This window comes from Apium graveolens, chromosome 4 (genome assembly GCF_009905375.1).
Source record: "Apium graveolens cultivar Ventura chromosome 4, ASM990537v1, whole genome shotgun sequence".
Classification (NCBI taxonomy): Eukaryota; Viridiplantae; Streptophyta; class Magnoliopsida; order Apiales; family Apiaceae; genus Apium; species Apium graveolens.
This window is the reverse complement of record NC_133650.1, coordinates 284404137-284423372: the sequence shown is the minus strand read 5'-3', so window position 1 is coordinate 284423372 and position 19236 is coordinate 284404137. Positions and strand designations below refer to the sequence as shown.

Here is a 19236-nt window from a genome sequence, read left to right as displayed (position 1 = left end):
AATGTATAGAATTGAATGGAACACCAAAAAGAAAGTGTAGAGAAATGAATGAGACATAGGTTGTATTAATTTAAAAAAGTTTATCTGTATGTGCACGCGCACAATTCTACCTTACAATCCCATATTTTTTTGTCTAATTTTGTGTACATAAGAGAAGTCCAAATATAAAAATTAGTATTTCGAATTAATAAACTCCATTTACGATGATTTATATTATTTTATTTTAATATGTTAATTGTGATTTTCTTTCACATATTCAATCTATTTAGCATAATTTAGAACACTCAATTTCAGACCAAAAATTGTTCCCCGTATAATGTGATTGAAATTTTTTGATTAATTTTATCGATGCGAATAGAGTTGCATCTCATTAAAAAAAATTAAATAATATATCTAATATACCTACAAAATCTATGAATTATTATCCAACTTAAATTCTAATCGCACTCTAATTTTTTAGAGGGAACCAAACACTTTCAAAATTGATTTTAGTAATTCAAATTATAATATAACAAAATAATTAATAAATCATTGTGTGAGTCCGTAGGGTTTATCCGGTGCGCACCGGAAGGAAGGGTAGCGGCTGCGGGTTAACTATGATAAAAAATATAATAATAAAATAAAAATAATTAATAAATCAAGAAAAAAAATAAAAAATAATAATGTCAAATCATCCTAATACATAGATAATCGTAGACTGACTGTAGTAAGATGACTTTTTAAGATTTTAAATATCGATTTTTTTTCAATCTTTCAACAATAGAATATATATCAGATTGAAAATAAATATTTTAACTTTACTAATAATCTCAATAATATATATTTATTATTTATAAAAAATAATAATGAATAAAATTACAAATGTTAAAAAAAGTTCAAGGTGGTTAATAGTCAATAACAACTAGAAATTTAGAAAAAATTTAGGCTACTTCGTTCCCTAGCACTATAGAACATCCATGCTATTTCTACAATTTTTTTTTTCTTAATACTAATCTATGCGAAGTCATTGTTTTCTTAATAATAGTTCATGCGAAGTGAAACAATGCCAGGTATCTCGAGAAAAATCATCTCAAATGATAGTGCATAAGCCTATTAGAAAATTTTACTACACCCATATTTTAGAAAAATAAATTTTCGTCACTCATTTAGGAGCGGTCTTTGCTCCGTTCGGGACAGAGTAGGAGATAATGTACCCATAGTGCATATTGTGGTTGTTCCATTTTTCCCACCCTATAAGTCTACAGAGGAGAAAGGGATCCAAAAGATTAAATTGCCCAAGAAATCCTTAGTATTACAAGTTTATAACCCACTAACAGGAGTTTAACTGTTTCAAGGTTCAAACCTGGGTGAATGAATGTATGGGTTTATGAGTATCTATGATACGGGCCACCAAAACTACAGTTTACCTTAATAACATAAATATATGCCCAAGCTTAACTATTTTCTAAATGTAAACTGTACAGGGATGTCTTTTCACCACATGTTTCTAGAAATATCTTAAAACATAAGTAACTTTTAATTTATCTTATGGCAGAGCATGCTTTTCATTCGATCTCCATCAGATTTACCAATCCTTCTGGCAACTTAAATGGACCTGTTTACTGCATTTCTGGCTGTCTCCTGAACGTAAAAGCAATATACTCCCTGTTTTAAGAGAAGTGACTGCTCACTCTACGAGAAGGCGATGGCTGTTGCGGAGTGCGAGACCCACTTCTGGTAGTCTCTGAACTCTCAGCTTGAGAGGCCAAGTACTCGAGCGCAACAACAATATCGCCAATGAGAGGACGGAAAGTTGGTTGCTCCTGAATGCACATAGCAGTAATTGCAACAGTATGGTGCAAAGAACTAGTAGAAAAACGTCCCCGCAACAAGGGGTCTACTAGCTGAACAAACTTTCTTTTGTCTTTCATAAAAGGACGAGCCTGCAGTTAAAACAAGGAATGTGAGAGTTCAAAATCACAACTCTAAAACCGGAAACATGCATCTCGAACAAATTCTCAGACTATCCGCATCAGACCACAGAAAGTATAGAGTTTATATCAATACATATATGAGGCGCCACGAAACATACTGCATATGAAAAACATGCAATAGCTCCAATTACCTGTTTACGTAGGCATGATGTTTTAAATCAAATGAACTACTGGCTCAAAATTTATGAAATTCTTATATAGGTACTACAGAGAGGTGATAATGATTTCTGCTGCTACGCAATTTTTAATGGAAGCCTAGCAAGCAACAAGCAAGATAAGTTAAAATATATAACTCACCCAAACAACTACATTCTGCTCTCCTGGATTTTTAGTGTTGTCATATGCCCTGCGCCCTGTAATCAGCTCCAACATAACCACTCCAAAGCTATAGATATCAGATTTCAGAGTCAATTTTCCACTCATGGCATATTCCGGTGCGCAGTAACCATAAGTTCCCATCACTCGAGTAGAGACATGAGTATTGTCTCCAACAGGGCCCAGTTTTGCAAGTCCAAAATCTGAGAGCTTAGGGCGGAATTCATTATCTAGCAGGATATTGGAAGATTTCAAATCACGGTAGATAACGGGGGGGCTTGCTTTACAGTGGAGATATTCGAGACCACGAGCTGCACCTACAGCAATCTTTAATCTCGTGCTCCACTCCAGTACTTTCTGATCAGGTTTCAAATCTGCCAACATGAAATCCAGTTAGTAAAATAAGATGATGCCTTCAAAAAAACAAGCACTAATCAGAAAATATAAGTGCTTATTTAAAGTTTGTCTTTTCATGACTGAAACTGCAATTAGGTAAGATAAACTACCGGGTTCCTATAATTGCATTACGCTACGTGTATAAAATTATAACAAAGTGTCCCAAGTAGCTAGTCCTCCTTTGTTGAGGAGACCTACAAGCCTTAAGATTTTTTAGCATATAAAATATATTGATGCACAATCTATAATTAGAGAATTTTGTTCGAACCAAAAGAATAAGAGAAAACCACCAAATGAAAAATGTTGAGAACTTGCTCTCAGCACAATATAACACCTACGGCCGAATCATATGGAAATAGGTGGGTATGCTCAGAAATTTTTGTCCAAACCAAAAGAATAAGAGGAAATTACCAAATGAAAACATATTGATTTTTTTCTGGTAAATGGAAAACATCTTGATTAATATCTCTCAGCACTATATCTATCTTATAACAACCGGATCACAAGGAAATACACATTATATCACTAGAATAATATAGAAGCAAATAATCAGCATCAACAGTAACAGAAACAATATCAGAAATTTTCAGAGTAATGCATATTAGGCTGAGAATTTGGTCGGTTTGGACCGGACCGAACCGAGTAGACCGAAAAACTGAATAGTCATTTTCTCATGGACCGAACCAGACCAAATTTATATTATGGACCGGACTGAACCAAACCGAAATAATTCGGTTAGGTCCGGTTTTGAACCGAACGGACTGAAATTTTTTTCAAAAAGAAAATTGTATCAAAAATTAAACCAAAAATTATAAAATCTAAACCATAACTGAAGTAATGTGATATATAGAGTTCTAAGAGTGTATAAACACAATTACAAATTAAAAATTATGAATCTAATTTTTAAGATATATGTAAAATGTACATAATCTAAAATTATAGTATTTATGATTTGGTCCACTCGGTCCGGACCAAATTTTTTTAAAAAAGAACCGGACCGAACCGAACTTTATTTCGGTCTATTTGTCCGGACCGAATAGACCGAATTTCCGAAAAAATCAGGACCGACCCGAACCGAATTAGCACGGTTCGGTTCAGTCCTAAGCTAAATGGTAGAATAGGACTTCCATAGTTCAGAGAGAAAAACGTCAAAATGCAGGCTTTAGTTCATCCGTACACGGATGAATATACGATTTATTAGGCAAGATGATGCTTCTCAACCAAAAATTATATTTTTAACGCAAAGACAGGATGAACAAACAGATAAGGAAAGCCCACCGTTGAGAATAAAAATATACAAAAAATTCAGATATGTAAGCAACATGTAACAAGGAACAATAATGCTAACATGCATTTTAGTCAAAACAAGAAGATTATATAAGATAGCTTATGTTATAAACTCCATTTAACTTGTAGGATAACCAAGTACCATCGCGTCGAATAATTATATAACATGAAAGCAAGAATCTAAATGATGCATTTTCAAATTATAAAATCTTCAAAATTCAGAAGCCTCAACAACCTAAAGTTAAATATGATCATACTTATTTTACGCTAAAACCATAAGTACATAATTAAAATTTATAATGAAGGAAAGAATCTGCTTCCCTAAATGCAATTTGAAAATTATAAGGGGAAAAAATGGTCAAAAATCATGAATAGAGACAAAACATATAATTAATGGCTTCTTCAAGTTCTTGGGGGAGGGGGGGGGGAATTCATATAATTTAAGTTAATATTTCTAGATGTTGTAAAGTACTACCAAAGAGATGATCCTCCAAGCTCCCCATAGCCATGTACTCATAAACCAAAAGTCTTTGATCCCCATCTGTGCAGTAGCCTTTCAAAGTGACAAGATTGGAATGGTGCAGCAAACTTAGCATAAGAACCTCCATAATAAATTCCTTGTTCCCTTGATGCCCATTCAGATTAAGCTTTTTAATAGCAACAAGCTGATCACAAAATTCAAGGATTTTGGTCAATATCATGACAATCTTAAATTACAAATGATATTTTAATGAAGAAAGCATTCTACAATTTATTGTGGAGCATCGTCGTGCACACTCAGATCGAAAACTGCCACAACCCTTGTGGCAGAAACAGCCTCTCTACTCTAAAGAGTAGACATAAGGTTTGCATGAATATCGCCCTCCCAGATCATGCTCTACGAGTGGGATACACCAGGTATGTTTGGTTTGATTTGGTTAACTAAGTTCTGTATCATATATACAAGATAGGAGACCAGGACATTAATAAGCTACTCTTAGCATATAGTTATCATAGCCGATGATTAATGATGCAATTTAATGACAAAAATATTTTACAGTTCAATGTGGAGCATCATCGGGCACATATTCATATTGTGGACAACAGCTGCCACAACCCTTGTGGCAGAAACAGCCTCTCTACTTCTTTAGGGCTGAGGTAAGGTTTGCATGCTCTTACCCTCCCAGACCCTGCTCTACGTGTGGGATACGGAGGGGTATGTTTGGTTTGATTTAGTTATCTAAGTTGTGTATCATTTAAAAAAGATAGAAAACCAGGAAATTTATAAGCTACTCTTAGCTTATACATACTGTAGCTGATTAAGCAATTAATAACTGTGTTCACCTTATCACCTACATATATAGATTGTCAACTCCAAATCTATTGTTGCTAGCGCTCGAAGAAAAAAAGGAACACCTTTATCGCTTTATAACAACATATAAATGCTTGATTAACAAAGCCTAAGAGCCTATATTTGGTACTTCTGCTGCAACATGGTGCAAAATGGTGCCTATACTTGTATTTTCATCAAATTAACTGATAAAAATCAAGGAACAAAACTAATGCAGTAAGTACACATTTCTAAGGATTTTCCTCTTCAAAGCTACAAAGACAAGACATGACAAAGACCTGTCTATCTTTTTTATATTTTTATTTAAATCAGCTGATTATGGCAATTACTGAAGAGCGATGAGACCTTTATACTACTCCACTAGTCTGCATGAGAAGTAACTGGTCCAGATATAAACAGACTCGTGTAAGCTAGAAATGCATTCAAAATAAAACCCCCTGAAGGCTGAATGTAATCTTGGAACATATTATCAGTAGTGTTATGGTAAGTTCCCCTTCATTCGTTCAGTATGTACACCCCTGACATTGTGTAAGAATCTAGTATTTGACAAAAGAATGACACTTTATTGCGAATAAGAAGGAAGGCTAGCAATTGCATTAATGCAAACCTCATATTGAGCTGCCAAAATTTATCACGCCTATATTGAAATGAGAACTTTTATGGGGATTAGGGATAATCAGGCTCAAACTGACTGTAGCTTCACAAGGTCAAAAAAACTCATAGTAACATAGCCAATCCATTTAATTTGTTACTGGTAAATAATAAGAACTGCTTAATAATTTTAATAGTTAATCTTGGTTTCAAACAAGATAAATATGGAAATTTTGACTTCAAAAGGGAGATGACTAGTACTAAACTATAAAATAACAAATATGAAGATCAATAAACATGTACAGAAATGGAAGAAACTTCAAGGAATCACAACATACCTGTCCTGACTCTAGTCGACCTTTATAAACACTTCCAAATCCACCTTGTCCAATTAAATTAACATCTCTAAAATTATTAGCTGCAACCGCAAGCTCACGAAAGGTATAGCTACACGCCCCATCTCCACTTCGAGTACCACTATCCTTCCCCCTCCCTCTCAATGCATCTCTCCCCTTCCCTCTTTCTGCAATCAATTCACCAAATACCGAGTTAATCCAACAAGACAAGTACTTCATCCTACTATACACAACTAAAATTTACCACATTGTACAATCAAATCACCATCACAACAAATCAAACATTCAAACCTGAAGATTCAGCTGAACGAACCGCGGTATCATCATCGTAATTCTGAACATCTTTCCGGTGAGGACTAAAGCAAGAAAAGCAACCCATCTGTATATATATCCACACAATATATAACAAAAAGAGACCAAACACTCCACCTTTAATTGCAGAAAAATAAATAAATTACAATAAAAGAACTGTATTAACCTTACAAATTCAACAAACTAAAGAATTCAAACCCTAGGAATAGCTTAGATCTATTACAATCACCCAAAGAATTAAACTGTACATTATTTATAAATCCATACACATAAGAAAACAAAAACTACAACTGTAAATACAAACAAAAATAAAAAAATAAAATAAAAAACAAACCCAATAAATCAAAAGAGTGTTGAAAAACCGTGACCAGTTTGACCACTATTTTTCTCCTGTGTACAGCTGAACTCCTCAACTGTATACACACACATATACATATATATTTCTTTTACCTGCTACTAATGTGTTTCTTTTTCTGGACAGCACAATATATTTAAGTGTGTGTATATGTAAGTATAGGCGGGCCTTTTGGTGGACATTAAAGAGAGAGAGAGAGAGAGAGAGAGATGATGATGATTATGTTGTTGCAGGTCGCTCTCGTCTTCCTTCTCTTTCTTCGCATTTCTTCTCTAACGCCATTTAAACGTTTCGGTGCCTTTTGACTAATTTGCCCTTGGGGAAGTATGGAATTACTTGTTTTTGCCATTGGGTTTGTGTAATAAAGGCGGCTTCACCGACAACAAGGGTGACTAGTGACCAGACATAAGGGGGGATAGAACGTTGGATTCCTTGTAATATACTGTAGTAGAAGGAAATTTTTGTGTAAAAGTTTTTTACTATTGTATGAACGGAATGTTTGTAATAATATTTTATTAGTTTTACTAAATTATTATCGAAAAAGTGAATGATTTTTTTGGAATTTATTTAGAATCTGACACTTCCTTGTAAATATTGATATTTACAACTAAATACAAGAATTAACTTTTTTTTTCTTTTATCTAAATAATAAAAGGTTGTGTTCTTTTTTAAAATTATTTTACTTGATGTATATATCATCAATAAAATTTTATATTATAATAAAAATTCGGATTAAAAAGTATTTTTTAGTCCTAATTTTTAATTTTCTGCCAATTAAGAGGTATTATCAGAGAGGGCGATATAGTAAATTTATAAATAAACTCACGTGCATTTTGACGAAATTACCAAACTGTTTTAGGATATTGAGGCGCGACCTTCCTACATGCAAGCGATATTCTTTTCATTAAATTCGGGTAAATATTAAAGTTCTTTAACTTGTTCAAATAACAATTAAGAAAAAATATGAGACGGGAAATAAAAATTATTAGTCCCGTTGTAACATTCTCTTGAATTCTCAACGCATCATACATCATACAAAAATGTGATGGGGTACAATATGTGTAATTTTTATATTAAAAGTATATGAACTATTATTTATGTGCAAATTAGCCATTATTTTCTTAAATTTTAAAAAGTTATTTAATATTTATAACTTCTAAAACATATCAGTTATCGAAACAAAGTTACATACATACATGCATACATACACATTCAGAGCCGGCTTTACGGGGAGTTTCCCCAGTTATTTGCCTAGGGCCTCCAATATAGGGGCCTCTAATATATATACATACATGTAGTATTAATATTTATAATTATTAATTATATTCAATAAAATTATTAAAATAAAATCTTTTCTTATCCAGTATACACCAGTTTAGAAATCTGGAAAGTACTTTAACTTTAGGCCCATTTAATACAATAAAGAAAGATAATAGCCCAATAAATTAATATAATGTTTTACAATATTACACAATCATATTGATTATACCGGTTACAGTAGCTACTGGAGTTTCTCTAAGCTGAAGTTGATAAAGACTTATCATCGATCAACTATGTCACAAGAGAGATTGAAAGGTTTAGTTATGTTGTCTGTTGAGAAGCAAATGTGGGCTAAATTGGATTTTGGTGATTTAATTAGAGATTTTGCACATTCAAAAGTAAGAAGAATAATAACTTCTTAGCTTTAACTTGAACTATTTTTATACTTTGTTTATTAGTTAAGAATTATTTTTACTACTGCAGTTTTTTCATGTGATTTTAGTTCATCAAATTTTTTGGTTCCAAAATACTAGGGCCTCCGAAATCCTGGAGACGGCCTTGTACACATTATATAAAATTAGGCATGTACACTCAAAAGTGGGGGGGGGGGGTAATATAATTATAATCAGTAATTTATATGTTTGGTTTAAATCTGACACCGCTCATTAGTTCATCTCTGACTTTTACCTTCATCCCCATTTTACTTCAACCACCACCACCACCTATAAATTGGTAACATCATACTGAAGTCACTAAAATCAAACAAAATCACTTCAATTAAATATAAATAACCATAATTAACTAGGACGCTACAATCATCTCCGAACAATAACATGTCAAAATCTCAAGATTTTGATGTTATAAATAGTATCAGTGCCAGATTTTGATCCATATCAATAATAATTAAAGTATTTGATATCTTTATAAATACAAGTCAATAACTAATATGTACCAAATTTTTCATTTTTTCGGACCAAATGATGGTGGGTTATTGAGTCTGATATGTATTTGGTTGTGGTCTTGGATGTTATAACTGGTATTAGAGCTCTACTCGACCAGAAGTGAACAGGCACTGCCTGGGTTCCGTATGTGTGTTTGTGAGCCCGACGAAGACGTCAAACTAACAAAAGGTTTGTTTGTAACATCCAATATCAACAAAAATAAGATTATGTAAAACTTTTATAGATATAAGTTAATAATAATGTGTACGAAATTGCTAATTTTTCAGATTGAGTTGTTGTGGATTATTGGATCTAGTATACATTCAGTTGTGGGTTTAGATGCTATATAGTCTAATAGTCAATTTTGTTACATAAGATGAAGAATACATAGATATATCAAGAATAAGGGAAAATATATGTATTTAGAAAAATACTCCAGTATAATCTTCTAACCTTTTTACAGACTCAAGAAATACAATACCTAATACAAAATTGATTATCAAACAACTAAATCTCAGGATTGTCAAAGTGACTTAGTCTTGTTATTATACAGACATGTCTTGCACAACAATCTCCCCTATTTGTGAGAAGATTACTTATCACAAATTCATGTCTCATAACAAGACTAACCCTAAGCTAAAATCAATTACATAAAAACTGACTGGTTAACTAATAAAACTTTTATAAATTTGAAGATTACATAAGTTCAACCGTTACAGCCATCAAGTGAATTTTTCATTGCCTCGTTCTTCTCTAATGAGGTCCTTGAGATTTAATAGTACTTGAATTTCTTCAATTATTTATGTCCCTATTAGAGCTTCTACCAGTTTGAGCCATTTATCCAATGAGTAACCATTTAGGTAACTAACTCTGAATCTTGAGAATTTGCCAATTTGTATATTCAGAAAATGTCCATCTTTTGATATTCTACTCAACCCCCTTGCCTTGAGCTCATTTAACCTCTGATCAAACATCTCTATCTCATTGGCATACTTTATATCCCTTTCCTGCTTTTTAACCTTCAATCTTGCATGTCTTTCATTCCTTTCCCTCAACCTTTCAGACATCACAACCTTTCACATTCTTGTACTTGTGTCCTTATCATTCATCAAGCTGATCACCCTCTTCAATTCTGTGGTTGAAAATGTTTCCATTACTCCCCTGCTAAGCAAAATGAAAGAGCCATCTATGTAGTAGATTCCGACTTCTGCTAAAGATCTAACCCAAGCTTTGACAATTTCTTCAGATAGTTGTTGGAAAAAGTCACCATCTATGATGCACATGTCTAGAGGCAGAAAGTCATTTTGATTGAAATAGTTCCAGATGACACCAGCATCAGCTTACATTTTCTTAGTTTTTCTTCCAACAGACTTGAAGTGAGTTATGGTTAGAAGTTTGAATGAAGGTAGGTTTGTGATTTTATTTAGTGTGACATGGCTTGATCTGATTGGTATCTTGAGTAAAGTGTTTGCAGTTTGTTTATACAAGAATTTTGGCTTTTGAGATAGAATGGTTGAGATGGTGTTTGGCTAGGTTTGGTGGCTTGAGTTTGTGAGATTGGATTTGTTGGATATTTTTCTTGGAACCTTCTTCTCCTCCCCTTTTCTTTCTCCTACTTTTATCTCCCTTCTTTCCATCATCTCTCTTCTTCTCATCCTTCTTCTTACTTCCAGTTGCCTTGGTAGATTGACTTGGATTTGAGCCAGAAGGTTTTTGCTCATCATTCTTCTGATCATCATCATCTAAGTCATCTTTGGTGTTGAATTGAGTATTTGGCAACATGATTTCAGCATTCTGTAAGAATCTTCCCAAAATCCCGATCACTTCCTCACCTTCATTTGTCTTCCTCTTCTTTGTCTTGAGATCAGTTTCTGTTAGGTCACACTTTCACTGTAGAGGGGGTGAATACAGTATTTATTACAATCAAATCAAACTTCAAGAACTTATGTAACAGAAAACAAACTTTATTGAAACAATAAACTCTGTTACAATCTGAAACTGTTATCTCTCAGTGATGAACAAAATATCACGAGAGCTGCTAGAGTTACAGTAAATAATATTCTCGATAATGATAACACTTATAGTGTAAACCCTATGTCTGTGTTTATATACTACACAGTTACAAGATAATCGCTAATTGATATGGAATATAATTCTGCTTCCTAAAATATATCAATCAGATATCTTCTATTCCAAGTATTCCATTCTTCACGGAATTCCTTCTTCATGCATATCTCTTCTTATGTTTATCTTGATCTTCTTAACTTTAATCAGCTACTGTCCTTATCTGATCGTCCTTCAGCACTTAAGTTCTGATATCTATCTCCTGATGCTTATCTCCTGATAACATAAGTACTTATATCCCTTAAGTTCTGACGTCCAGTATAAGTACTGATCAGTTAAGTACTGATTTGTTCTGTTCAAATAAGATCTGAAATCTAAACATAAAACATATTAGCCATGACATTATCAAATATATCTAACAATCTCCCCCAACTTGTAAATTAGCAAAATATACAAGTTTAACAGATATTTGATGATGTCAAAAATATTAAGTACAAATGCATGAGAAATAGACAAGATAACTACAACTTACAGTCCTTAAAGCTTTTACCAATTTAACTTCTGATAACAACTTTGGTCTGTATACACATCAGAATTTAAGTAGTTGTAGATCTTTGACTTGGCTTCATCATTTTCTGATCTCTCTGATGTCAGGAGTTGTTCTGAGATAATTCTTCAACAAACATTTCTCAGCATATTTGAGTTCATCAATCATTCTCCGTTTGACATCTTTAAGCTCTGCAGTATCTTCACCAGTTTGAAATATTACAGCTTTGAGATCATTAATCTTTGCTTTTCTCAACTCCCGATCTAGTCTTATGACATAAGCTTTGTTAGACTCTAGATTGAATTCAAGCCCCTTAATACCAAGATATGTTCTGATCTGTGCAGTATTAGGCTTCATATCAACAATATCACCATTGTGATTTCTGTACTTTGGAACATATCTGCTGTCAGACTTAACAGAATAAAGCCTTTTCTGTCTCTGAATCTGTTCTTTTAAGTAGTTTGCAGCAGTCTCTGTTATTCTGTCATCCACTTGAAGTAAGAATAATACATGCTCCAATTCTTCAAAATACTTCAATGGAATGACATTTTGTCTTATATGATAAACCCTACCATCTGTCATGAAATACAACAAGATGTGTTCCTTCAAGTAGGTATGGTAAACCATTTGTACAGATTCCAATTGATTCAATCTTTCAGGAGTTGCTCCAATACCTGGTTCACTCAAGGAAGTTGGATCATCGGTAGTGTTGTGTACTCTTCTTTCATCAGCACTTCCCAATCCAGTTTTATCTCTAGCTTCCTTTCCAGTAACTACTCTTGCTTCAAAACCACTTGGAGTAGTCTTCAAAGATTGAGTCTGTTTTGCTTTAGTGAATCCTGGTAGGAGTGTTTTAGATTTATTTTCTGATATCAAGTTAACTTGAGCACTGTCAAAGGTTACTTGCTTCTTCTGAATATCAGAACTTACAATTTCTTGACTCTGAACAACTTGAGCCATGTCAGAGGTTGTTTTAAGAACTTTTTTTGAAGTCAGAGCAAGATCATCTTTTCCATCAGTAATTTCTTCTTCCTCAGGAGGTACATAAGGCTTGATAGGTTCACCAACCTTTTCTTTACCCTTGGATCTTGGATCTATCTGTGGTTGTGATCTAGCCAAAGTTTCTTCAGTATGTATCCTTTCTTTGATCACAATGCCTTTAGGTTTTGGAAGTAACTTTTTACCAGAAGCTTCAGATTTAGATGTGACTTTCTCTGATTTAAGTCTGGCTTCTTCTTCCTTTAAACTTTCCAAGTCCATCCCTGGATTTTCTTGAAGAAATAACTGTCTTGACATTTCCTCATCAAGATCTAGAAGTTCATCAGAACTTATCCTTTTACCAGCAGCAGAACTTATTCTTTTCCCAGTATCAGAACTTGTTCTGTGACTAGCTTGTCTTGATGTAAACCTTCTACCTTGACTATGACCACTACCCATTCCAGAGTTTCCTTGGTCATCTTTTCCATCATCCTTTCCTTGCAGTGACTTGTTGGTTTTGCATTTGGACTTAATTACCTTCTCCCCCTTTTTGGCATCAGCAGGTAATAAAAGAGAGATAAGTAGTTCCACTGAGGTCTGGATTTCAGTAAGTTGTGATTGTTGAGAAGCTTGATTTGTCAGAATTTGATCAATCTGAGCTTGTTGCTTCTCTTGAGTTTTCTCAATATAAGCAACCCTGTCAATGGTAGGTTGGAAGAACTTTTTCTTATCAATTTTCCAAACTTGTTCCTGTTTGATAAAGTTCTCCTGAATCTTGTGTAGCTCTGCATGAGTGTTGGAATGAAGATCTTGTAGATGTTTAGTACTCAATGCAGTGACTCTAAGCTGGGTTTTAAAATCATCAGAATGTAACATTTCATCAGCTTTAGTCAAGTGCTCAGCAAGATGTAAAGCATTTGGAACACATGAAACTGAGTTCCATTCCTTAGTCCACTCCTGACCTGCAGGAGTTTCACTCCAAGGTACTGGTGCATCCCTGATAACAAACTCCTTTACCAGTTCAGACTTAGGAAGAGTCAGTGGAGGAGTATGTCCTGAAGGACCTGCTTCATCAGCATCTACAGTTGTAGCAGCCTCACCAGTATCTCCAACATTTGCAGCATCAGAACTTATAGAATCAGTATCTTCTGATAAGACAACTGTGTGAGTAGCAATGGAGGCTTCAACATCCTCTAATTGCTGATCTGATACTAAGTTCTGATCAACAGCCATATCCTGATGCTCACCTAAAATCTGATCATCAGCATCTTGATGCAGAGAAGGTGTTAGTGATAACTCAGGAGTTTGAACAGCATCAGTAACAGGTGTTGTGGAAGGATTATTTGCTGTTGGAGCTTCTAAGAAAAGTATTTCAGGCACAACCAGGTTCTGAATATCAATTTCAGCACTTGTGCCTGGATCAACAAGAGACATAGAAGGTGAATTAGCCTTGTCAGATACAGGTTCCTGAGATGGAGTTGATGGAGAAGAAGTGACTGGAGCAAATTCCTTGTCTTGTGAGATCAGAGATTCCTGATCCCCTTCCTTAGCTGCTTCCTCCTCATCATCTGAAACTGGCCTTTGTGCCGTCTGTTTCTTGTACTTCCTTGTTGATTTGGATTCCTTGGGAGTTTCAGGAACCGTCATACGTCTAAGCCTCTTGAGAAGCCTAGAACCCCCAATTGCAGAATCCTTCTGAGAAGTTGCCTTCTCAGCTTCATTTACCACAGGTTCTGAAGAGGGAATCTGATCAAGAGAATGCCAAGAGATGCAAAGATATTTAATGCTGACAGGTAGAATTAATTCTACCTCGTCTCCCTAGACTTTGAAAAAGAATAACAGTCATTGGAAAAGGAATGTGCACATGTAACAAGAGTGAACTGTTCAAGGATGAGTGCCATTATGTTTTAACCATAGACTATTAATCTTCCACTTCAATATTTCGAAATTAATCTGAGACTGTTACCAAATTTTACTCACAGATAAGTCAGGTAAAGGGTTAGACTGAAAAATCAGAACTTAGACCTATACCAGAACTTAACAGTCATCAGAACATAATGTCTTAACTCGAACAAGGAATATCTATCTTAGTAAATACTCATACAAGTTCTTAGTTATGAACGTCAGAACTTAATCATCAGAACGTGTAACTAGAACTTGTCCTCAGAATTTGTGCAAAAATGACACAATGACTGTTTATCTAAAATAATATAGACCACCACAGAAATTTCATCATTCATATGGAGTGATGTATGTGTGCATTAAGCTAAATAAATAATAAAGAGTAAAGTCTGATCTACTTCAGTACATCTTAGAAATAAGTCATAATTAAAATTTTGCTAAAGAGCTGTCATTATCCTGAAACCTACTGATAAATGAGTTCATGCATGAGTCCACCTCAACTGTTTTTGTGCTAATTTTATGCATCTTTAAAATTCTCTTTTACAGTGGCTTCTCAGTGTAAGTGAGTCACGACTGCTTATCAGAATTTATGCTATTATCAGAGTATTTCTCCAGTAATCATAGAGTGTGAACAGTCACCAAGAAAAAATATTTTGCTTTTCTAATGCATATTTACTTAATACCAGCAATGCACTTGGGTCGTCCCATTCACATTTTTACTCTAGATCTCAAAGGAGTACCTGATATTATTCTTTGATTCTTGTTCTTCTTCTTTTGATAAGTGAGGTTTATCAGCACTTAGTACATTCAGCAGTTTTACTAGAATCAGAACTTAAACAGATGAGTAGCATTATTCTAATTTGGGACTTAGTAGTAAGATGAATAAAGTAAACTAAACTAAGCTCAAGTATCAGAATTTGCTTGTGTCATAAGATTTCCACAGAAATAATTACTTCTTTCATGGGATCATTTGTTTATTGAAGACTAGTAGGTCAGTATCTAGCACAATTATCCTCATAGGATAGAATGATTACTTAAACAGATATATCACTTATGAGAGTTAAGAGATATGTATCAGACAACAGTCAGTACTTAAAAACATTTATCAATTAATGCACAGAATATACAAAGAGATTAATTCTGTAAATACTGATCATAAAGTCTGATAACATAGAACAAGTTTAAGCAGATTTAGAGAAAGAACCTGAAATCATTCCAAGTTCATTTACCAATTTTGTAAAGGTAGCTTCACACAGTGGTTTTGTGAAGATATCTGCTACTTGTTGATCTGTGGGAACAAAATGCAATTCCACTGTACCTTCATCCACATGTTCCCTGATGAAATGGTACCTGATGCTGATGTGCTTTGTCATAGAGTGTTGAACTGGATTACCTGTCATAGCAATAGCACTTTGATTATCACAGTAAATAGGGATTTTGAAATATGTTAACCCATAATCCAGTAACTGATTCTTCATCCAGAGAATCTGTGCACAGCAGCTTCCTGCAGCAATATACTCCGCTTCTGCAGTTGATGTGGAAATTGACTTTTGTTTCTTGCTATACCAAGAAACCAACCTGCCTCCAAGAAATTGGCAGCTACCACTTGTGCTTTTCCTGTCAATTTTGCAACCTGCAAAATCTGCATCTGAGTAACCTTTTAATTTAAAATCTGATTCTCTAGGATACCATAATCCTAGATCAGCTGTTCCTTTAAGATACTTAAAGATTCTTTTTACAGCTGTTAAGTGAGGTTCTCTTGGATCTGCTTGAAATCTTGCACAAAGACAGGTAGCAAACATGATATCTGGTCTACTAGCAGTTAGATAGAGAAGTGAGCCAATCATACCTCTGTAATCAGTAATATCTACTGAATTACCAGTATCCTTATCCAGTTTTGTTGCAGTGGCCATGGGAGTGGATGCACTTGAACAGTCTTGCATTCCAAATTTCTTCAGCAAGTTTCTGGTGTACTTAGATTGACAAATAAAAGTTCCTTCTTCACTCTGCTTGACTTGAAGGCCCAGAAAATAACTAAGTTCTCCCATCATACTCATCTGATATCTTGACTGCATTAGTTTGGCAAACTTTTTGCAAAGTTTGTCATTTGGAGACCCAAAAATAATATCATCAACATAAATCTGGATCAAAAGTAAATCCTTGCCATGGTTGAGATAGAACAGTGTTTTGTCAATAGTTCCTCTGTTGAATCCATTTTCCAGAAGAAACTGAGCTAAAGTCTCATACCATGCTCTAGGAGCTTGCTTAAGTCCATAAAGTGCTTTATCAAGCCTGTAGACATAATCTGGATGTTTGGAATCTATAAAGCCTGGAGGTTGTTCAACATATACTTCCTCTTCCAATTCTCCATTGAGAAAAGCACTTTTCACATCCATTTGAAAGACAGTAAACTTTTTGTGAGCAGCATAAGCCATGAATATCCTTATGGCTTCTAACCTAGCAACTGGCGCAAATGTTTCATCATAGTCAATTCCCTCCTGTTGAGAATATCCTTTTGCAACCAGCCTTGCCTTGTTCCTTACAATTATTCCATCACTGTCAGTTTTGTTTCTGAATACCCACTTTGTACCAACAACCGATCTATTCTTAGGTCTTGGCACTAAGGTCCAGACTTTGTTTCTTTCAAATTCATTCAACTCTTCCTGCATTGCTTGCACCCAATCAGCATCTTGAAGAGCTTCTTCCACTTTCTTTGGCTCAGACTGAGAGAGAAAAGAATTGTAAAGACATTCATTCGAAGTACCTGTTCTAGTTCTGACACCTGCCTCAGGATTTCCAATTATCAAATCAGGTGTATATGATTTTGTCCACTTCCTTGCAGATGGAAGATTTTCTCTAGAACTGGATGCTCCCCCATGATTCATGCTGTCTTCGGTTTCATTTTCTGATGCTCCCCCTGAAACTATGCTCTCTGAGTTGGATCCTTCAGCATTTAGATTTTCAGTACTGTCAGTACTTGGCTTATCAGAACTTGACGAATCAGAATTTGAAGAGCCAGATGTATGTTCTGATGCTTCTTGAGATGTGATAATATCTTGAGTATGCTCCCCCTGCATTGGTGCATCTTCCTTTGACGTAGTCACCACAGTTTCAATAACATCAGAGTTTAATCCATCAGAATTTACAGTATCAGGACTTAGACTGTCAGGACTTGAGGTATCAGAATATGAATCTTCATTTTCAAATCTCAGCTGATCATGATCAATGCAATCTTCAAGTCCAGTGATCTTCTTGTCATCAAAAGAGACATTGATAGATTCCATGACCACTTTTGTTCTCAAATTATAGACTCTGAAGGCTTTTGTAGAAAGTGGATATCCCACAAAGATTCCCTCATCAGCTTTTAGATCAAACTTGGATAGCTGTTCAGGATGAGCCTTGAGAACAAAACACTTACATCCAAATACATGAAAGTATTTGAGATTTGGCTTCTTGTTCTTCACCATCTCATATGGTGTTTTTCCATGCTTGTTAATGAGTGTTGCATTTTGAGTAAAACAAGCAGTCTGCACAGCTTCAGCCCAGAAATAGGTTGGAAGCTTTGCTTCTTCAAGCATTGTTCATGCAGCTTCAATGAGAGTTCTATTCTTCCTTTCAACAACTCCATTTTGCTGTGGAGTTCCAGGAGCAGAAAATTCCTGCTTTATTCCATGATTTTTGCAGAACTCTTCCATTATCAGATTCTTGAATTCAGTGCCATTATCACTCCTCAAAATTTTCACAGAATCTTTGATCAATTTATCCAGATGTTTGACATGATCAATCAGGATAGATGCAGTTTCACTTTTTGTGTGCAAGAAATACACCCATGTGTATCTGGTGAACTCATCTACTATGACCAACGCATATTTCTTCTTTGCAATAGACATGACATTCACTGGACCAAATAGATCAACATGAAGCAGATAATAAGGCTCAAGAATTGATGATTCAGTCTTGCTCTTGAACGAAGATTTTCTTTGTTTAGCCTTCTGACATGAGTCACAAAGACCATCAGGAACAAACACTGATTTTGGCAGTCCTCTCACAAGATCTTTCTTGATCAGTTCATTTATCTTGTTGAAGTTTAAATGAGAGAGTTTCTTGTGCCAATTCCAGCTTTCTTCAGTTGAGGCTCTACTTACTAAACAGATTGCAGAACCATCAGAACTTGTTGAAAGCTTAGCTTCATAAATGTTACCACGCCTGAATCCCTTCAGAACAATTTTTTCTTTAGATTTACTAACTATTTCACAATGTTCTGCAAAGAAATAAACATGATAACCTCTGTCACATATTTGACTTATACTCAGTAAGTTGTGTTTAAGTCCTGAGACCAGAGCTACATCTTTAATGATGACATTCCCAAGATTGATATTGCCATATCCCAAAGTTTTTCCAATGTTGCCATCTCCATAAGAAACACTTGGGCCAGCTTTCTCCACAAAGTCTGATAACAGGGCCTTATTTCCATTCATATGTCCTGAACATCCACTGTCCAGAACTAAAATATTTTTCCTGTTGCCCTGCAATCAAAAAGACCACTAATTATTAGTTTTAAGGACCCAGACTTGCTTGGATCCTTTGGCCTTTTTAGGTTTGTTAACATTTGCAGCGGATTTAGCATCA

The 19236-nt window shown here is 34.7% G+C and overlaps 1 protein-coding gene across 1 annotated transcript; it reads right to left on the bottom strand.

The window, feature by feature from the left end:
* Window positions 1–1254: 1254 nt before the first annotated feature.
* On the bottom strand, window positions 1255–7346 carry LOC141721116 (putative serine/threonine-protein kinase PBL21). Its single transcript, XM_074523875.1, has 6 exons — window positions 7011–7346; window positions 6540–6627; window positions 6231–6415; window positions 4447–4636; window positions 2271–2662; window positions 1255–1922 (listed from the first exon to the last, which is right to left on the bottom strand). The coding sequence occupies exons 2-6, from the start codon at window positions 6625–6627 to the stop codon at window positions 1650–1652; spliced, it is 1128 nt and encodes a 375-aa protein (XP_074379976.1). The 5' UTR covers window positions 7011–7346; the 3' UTR covers window positions 1255–1649.
* Between the last annotated feature and the right edge of the window lie 11890 nt (window positions 7347–19236).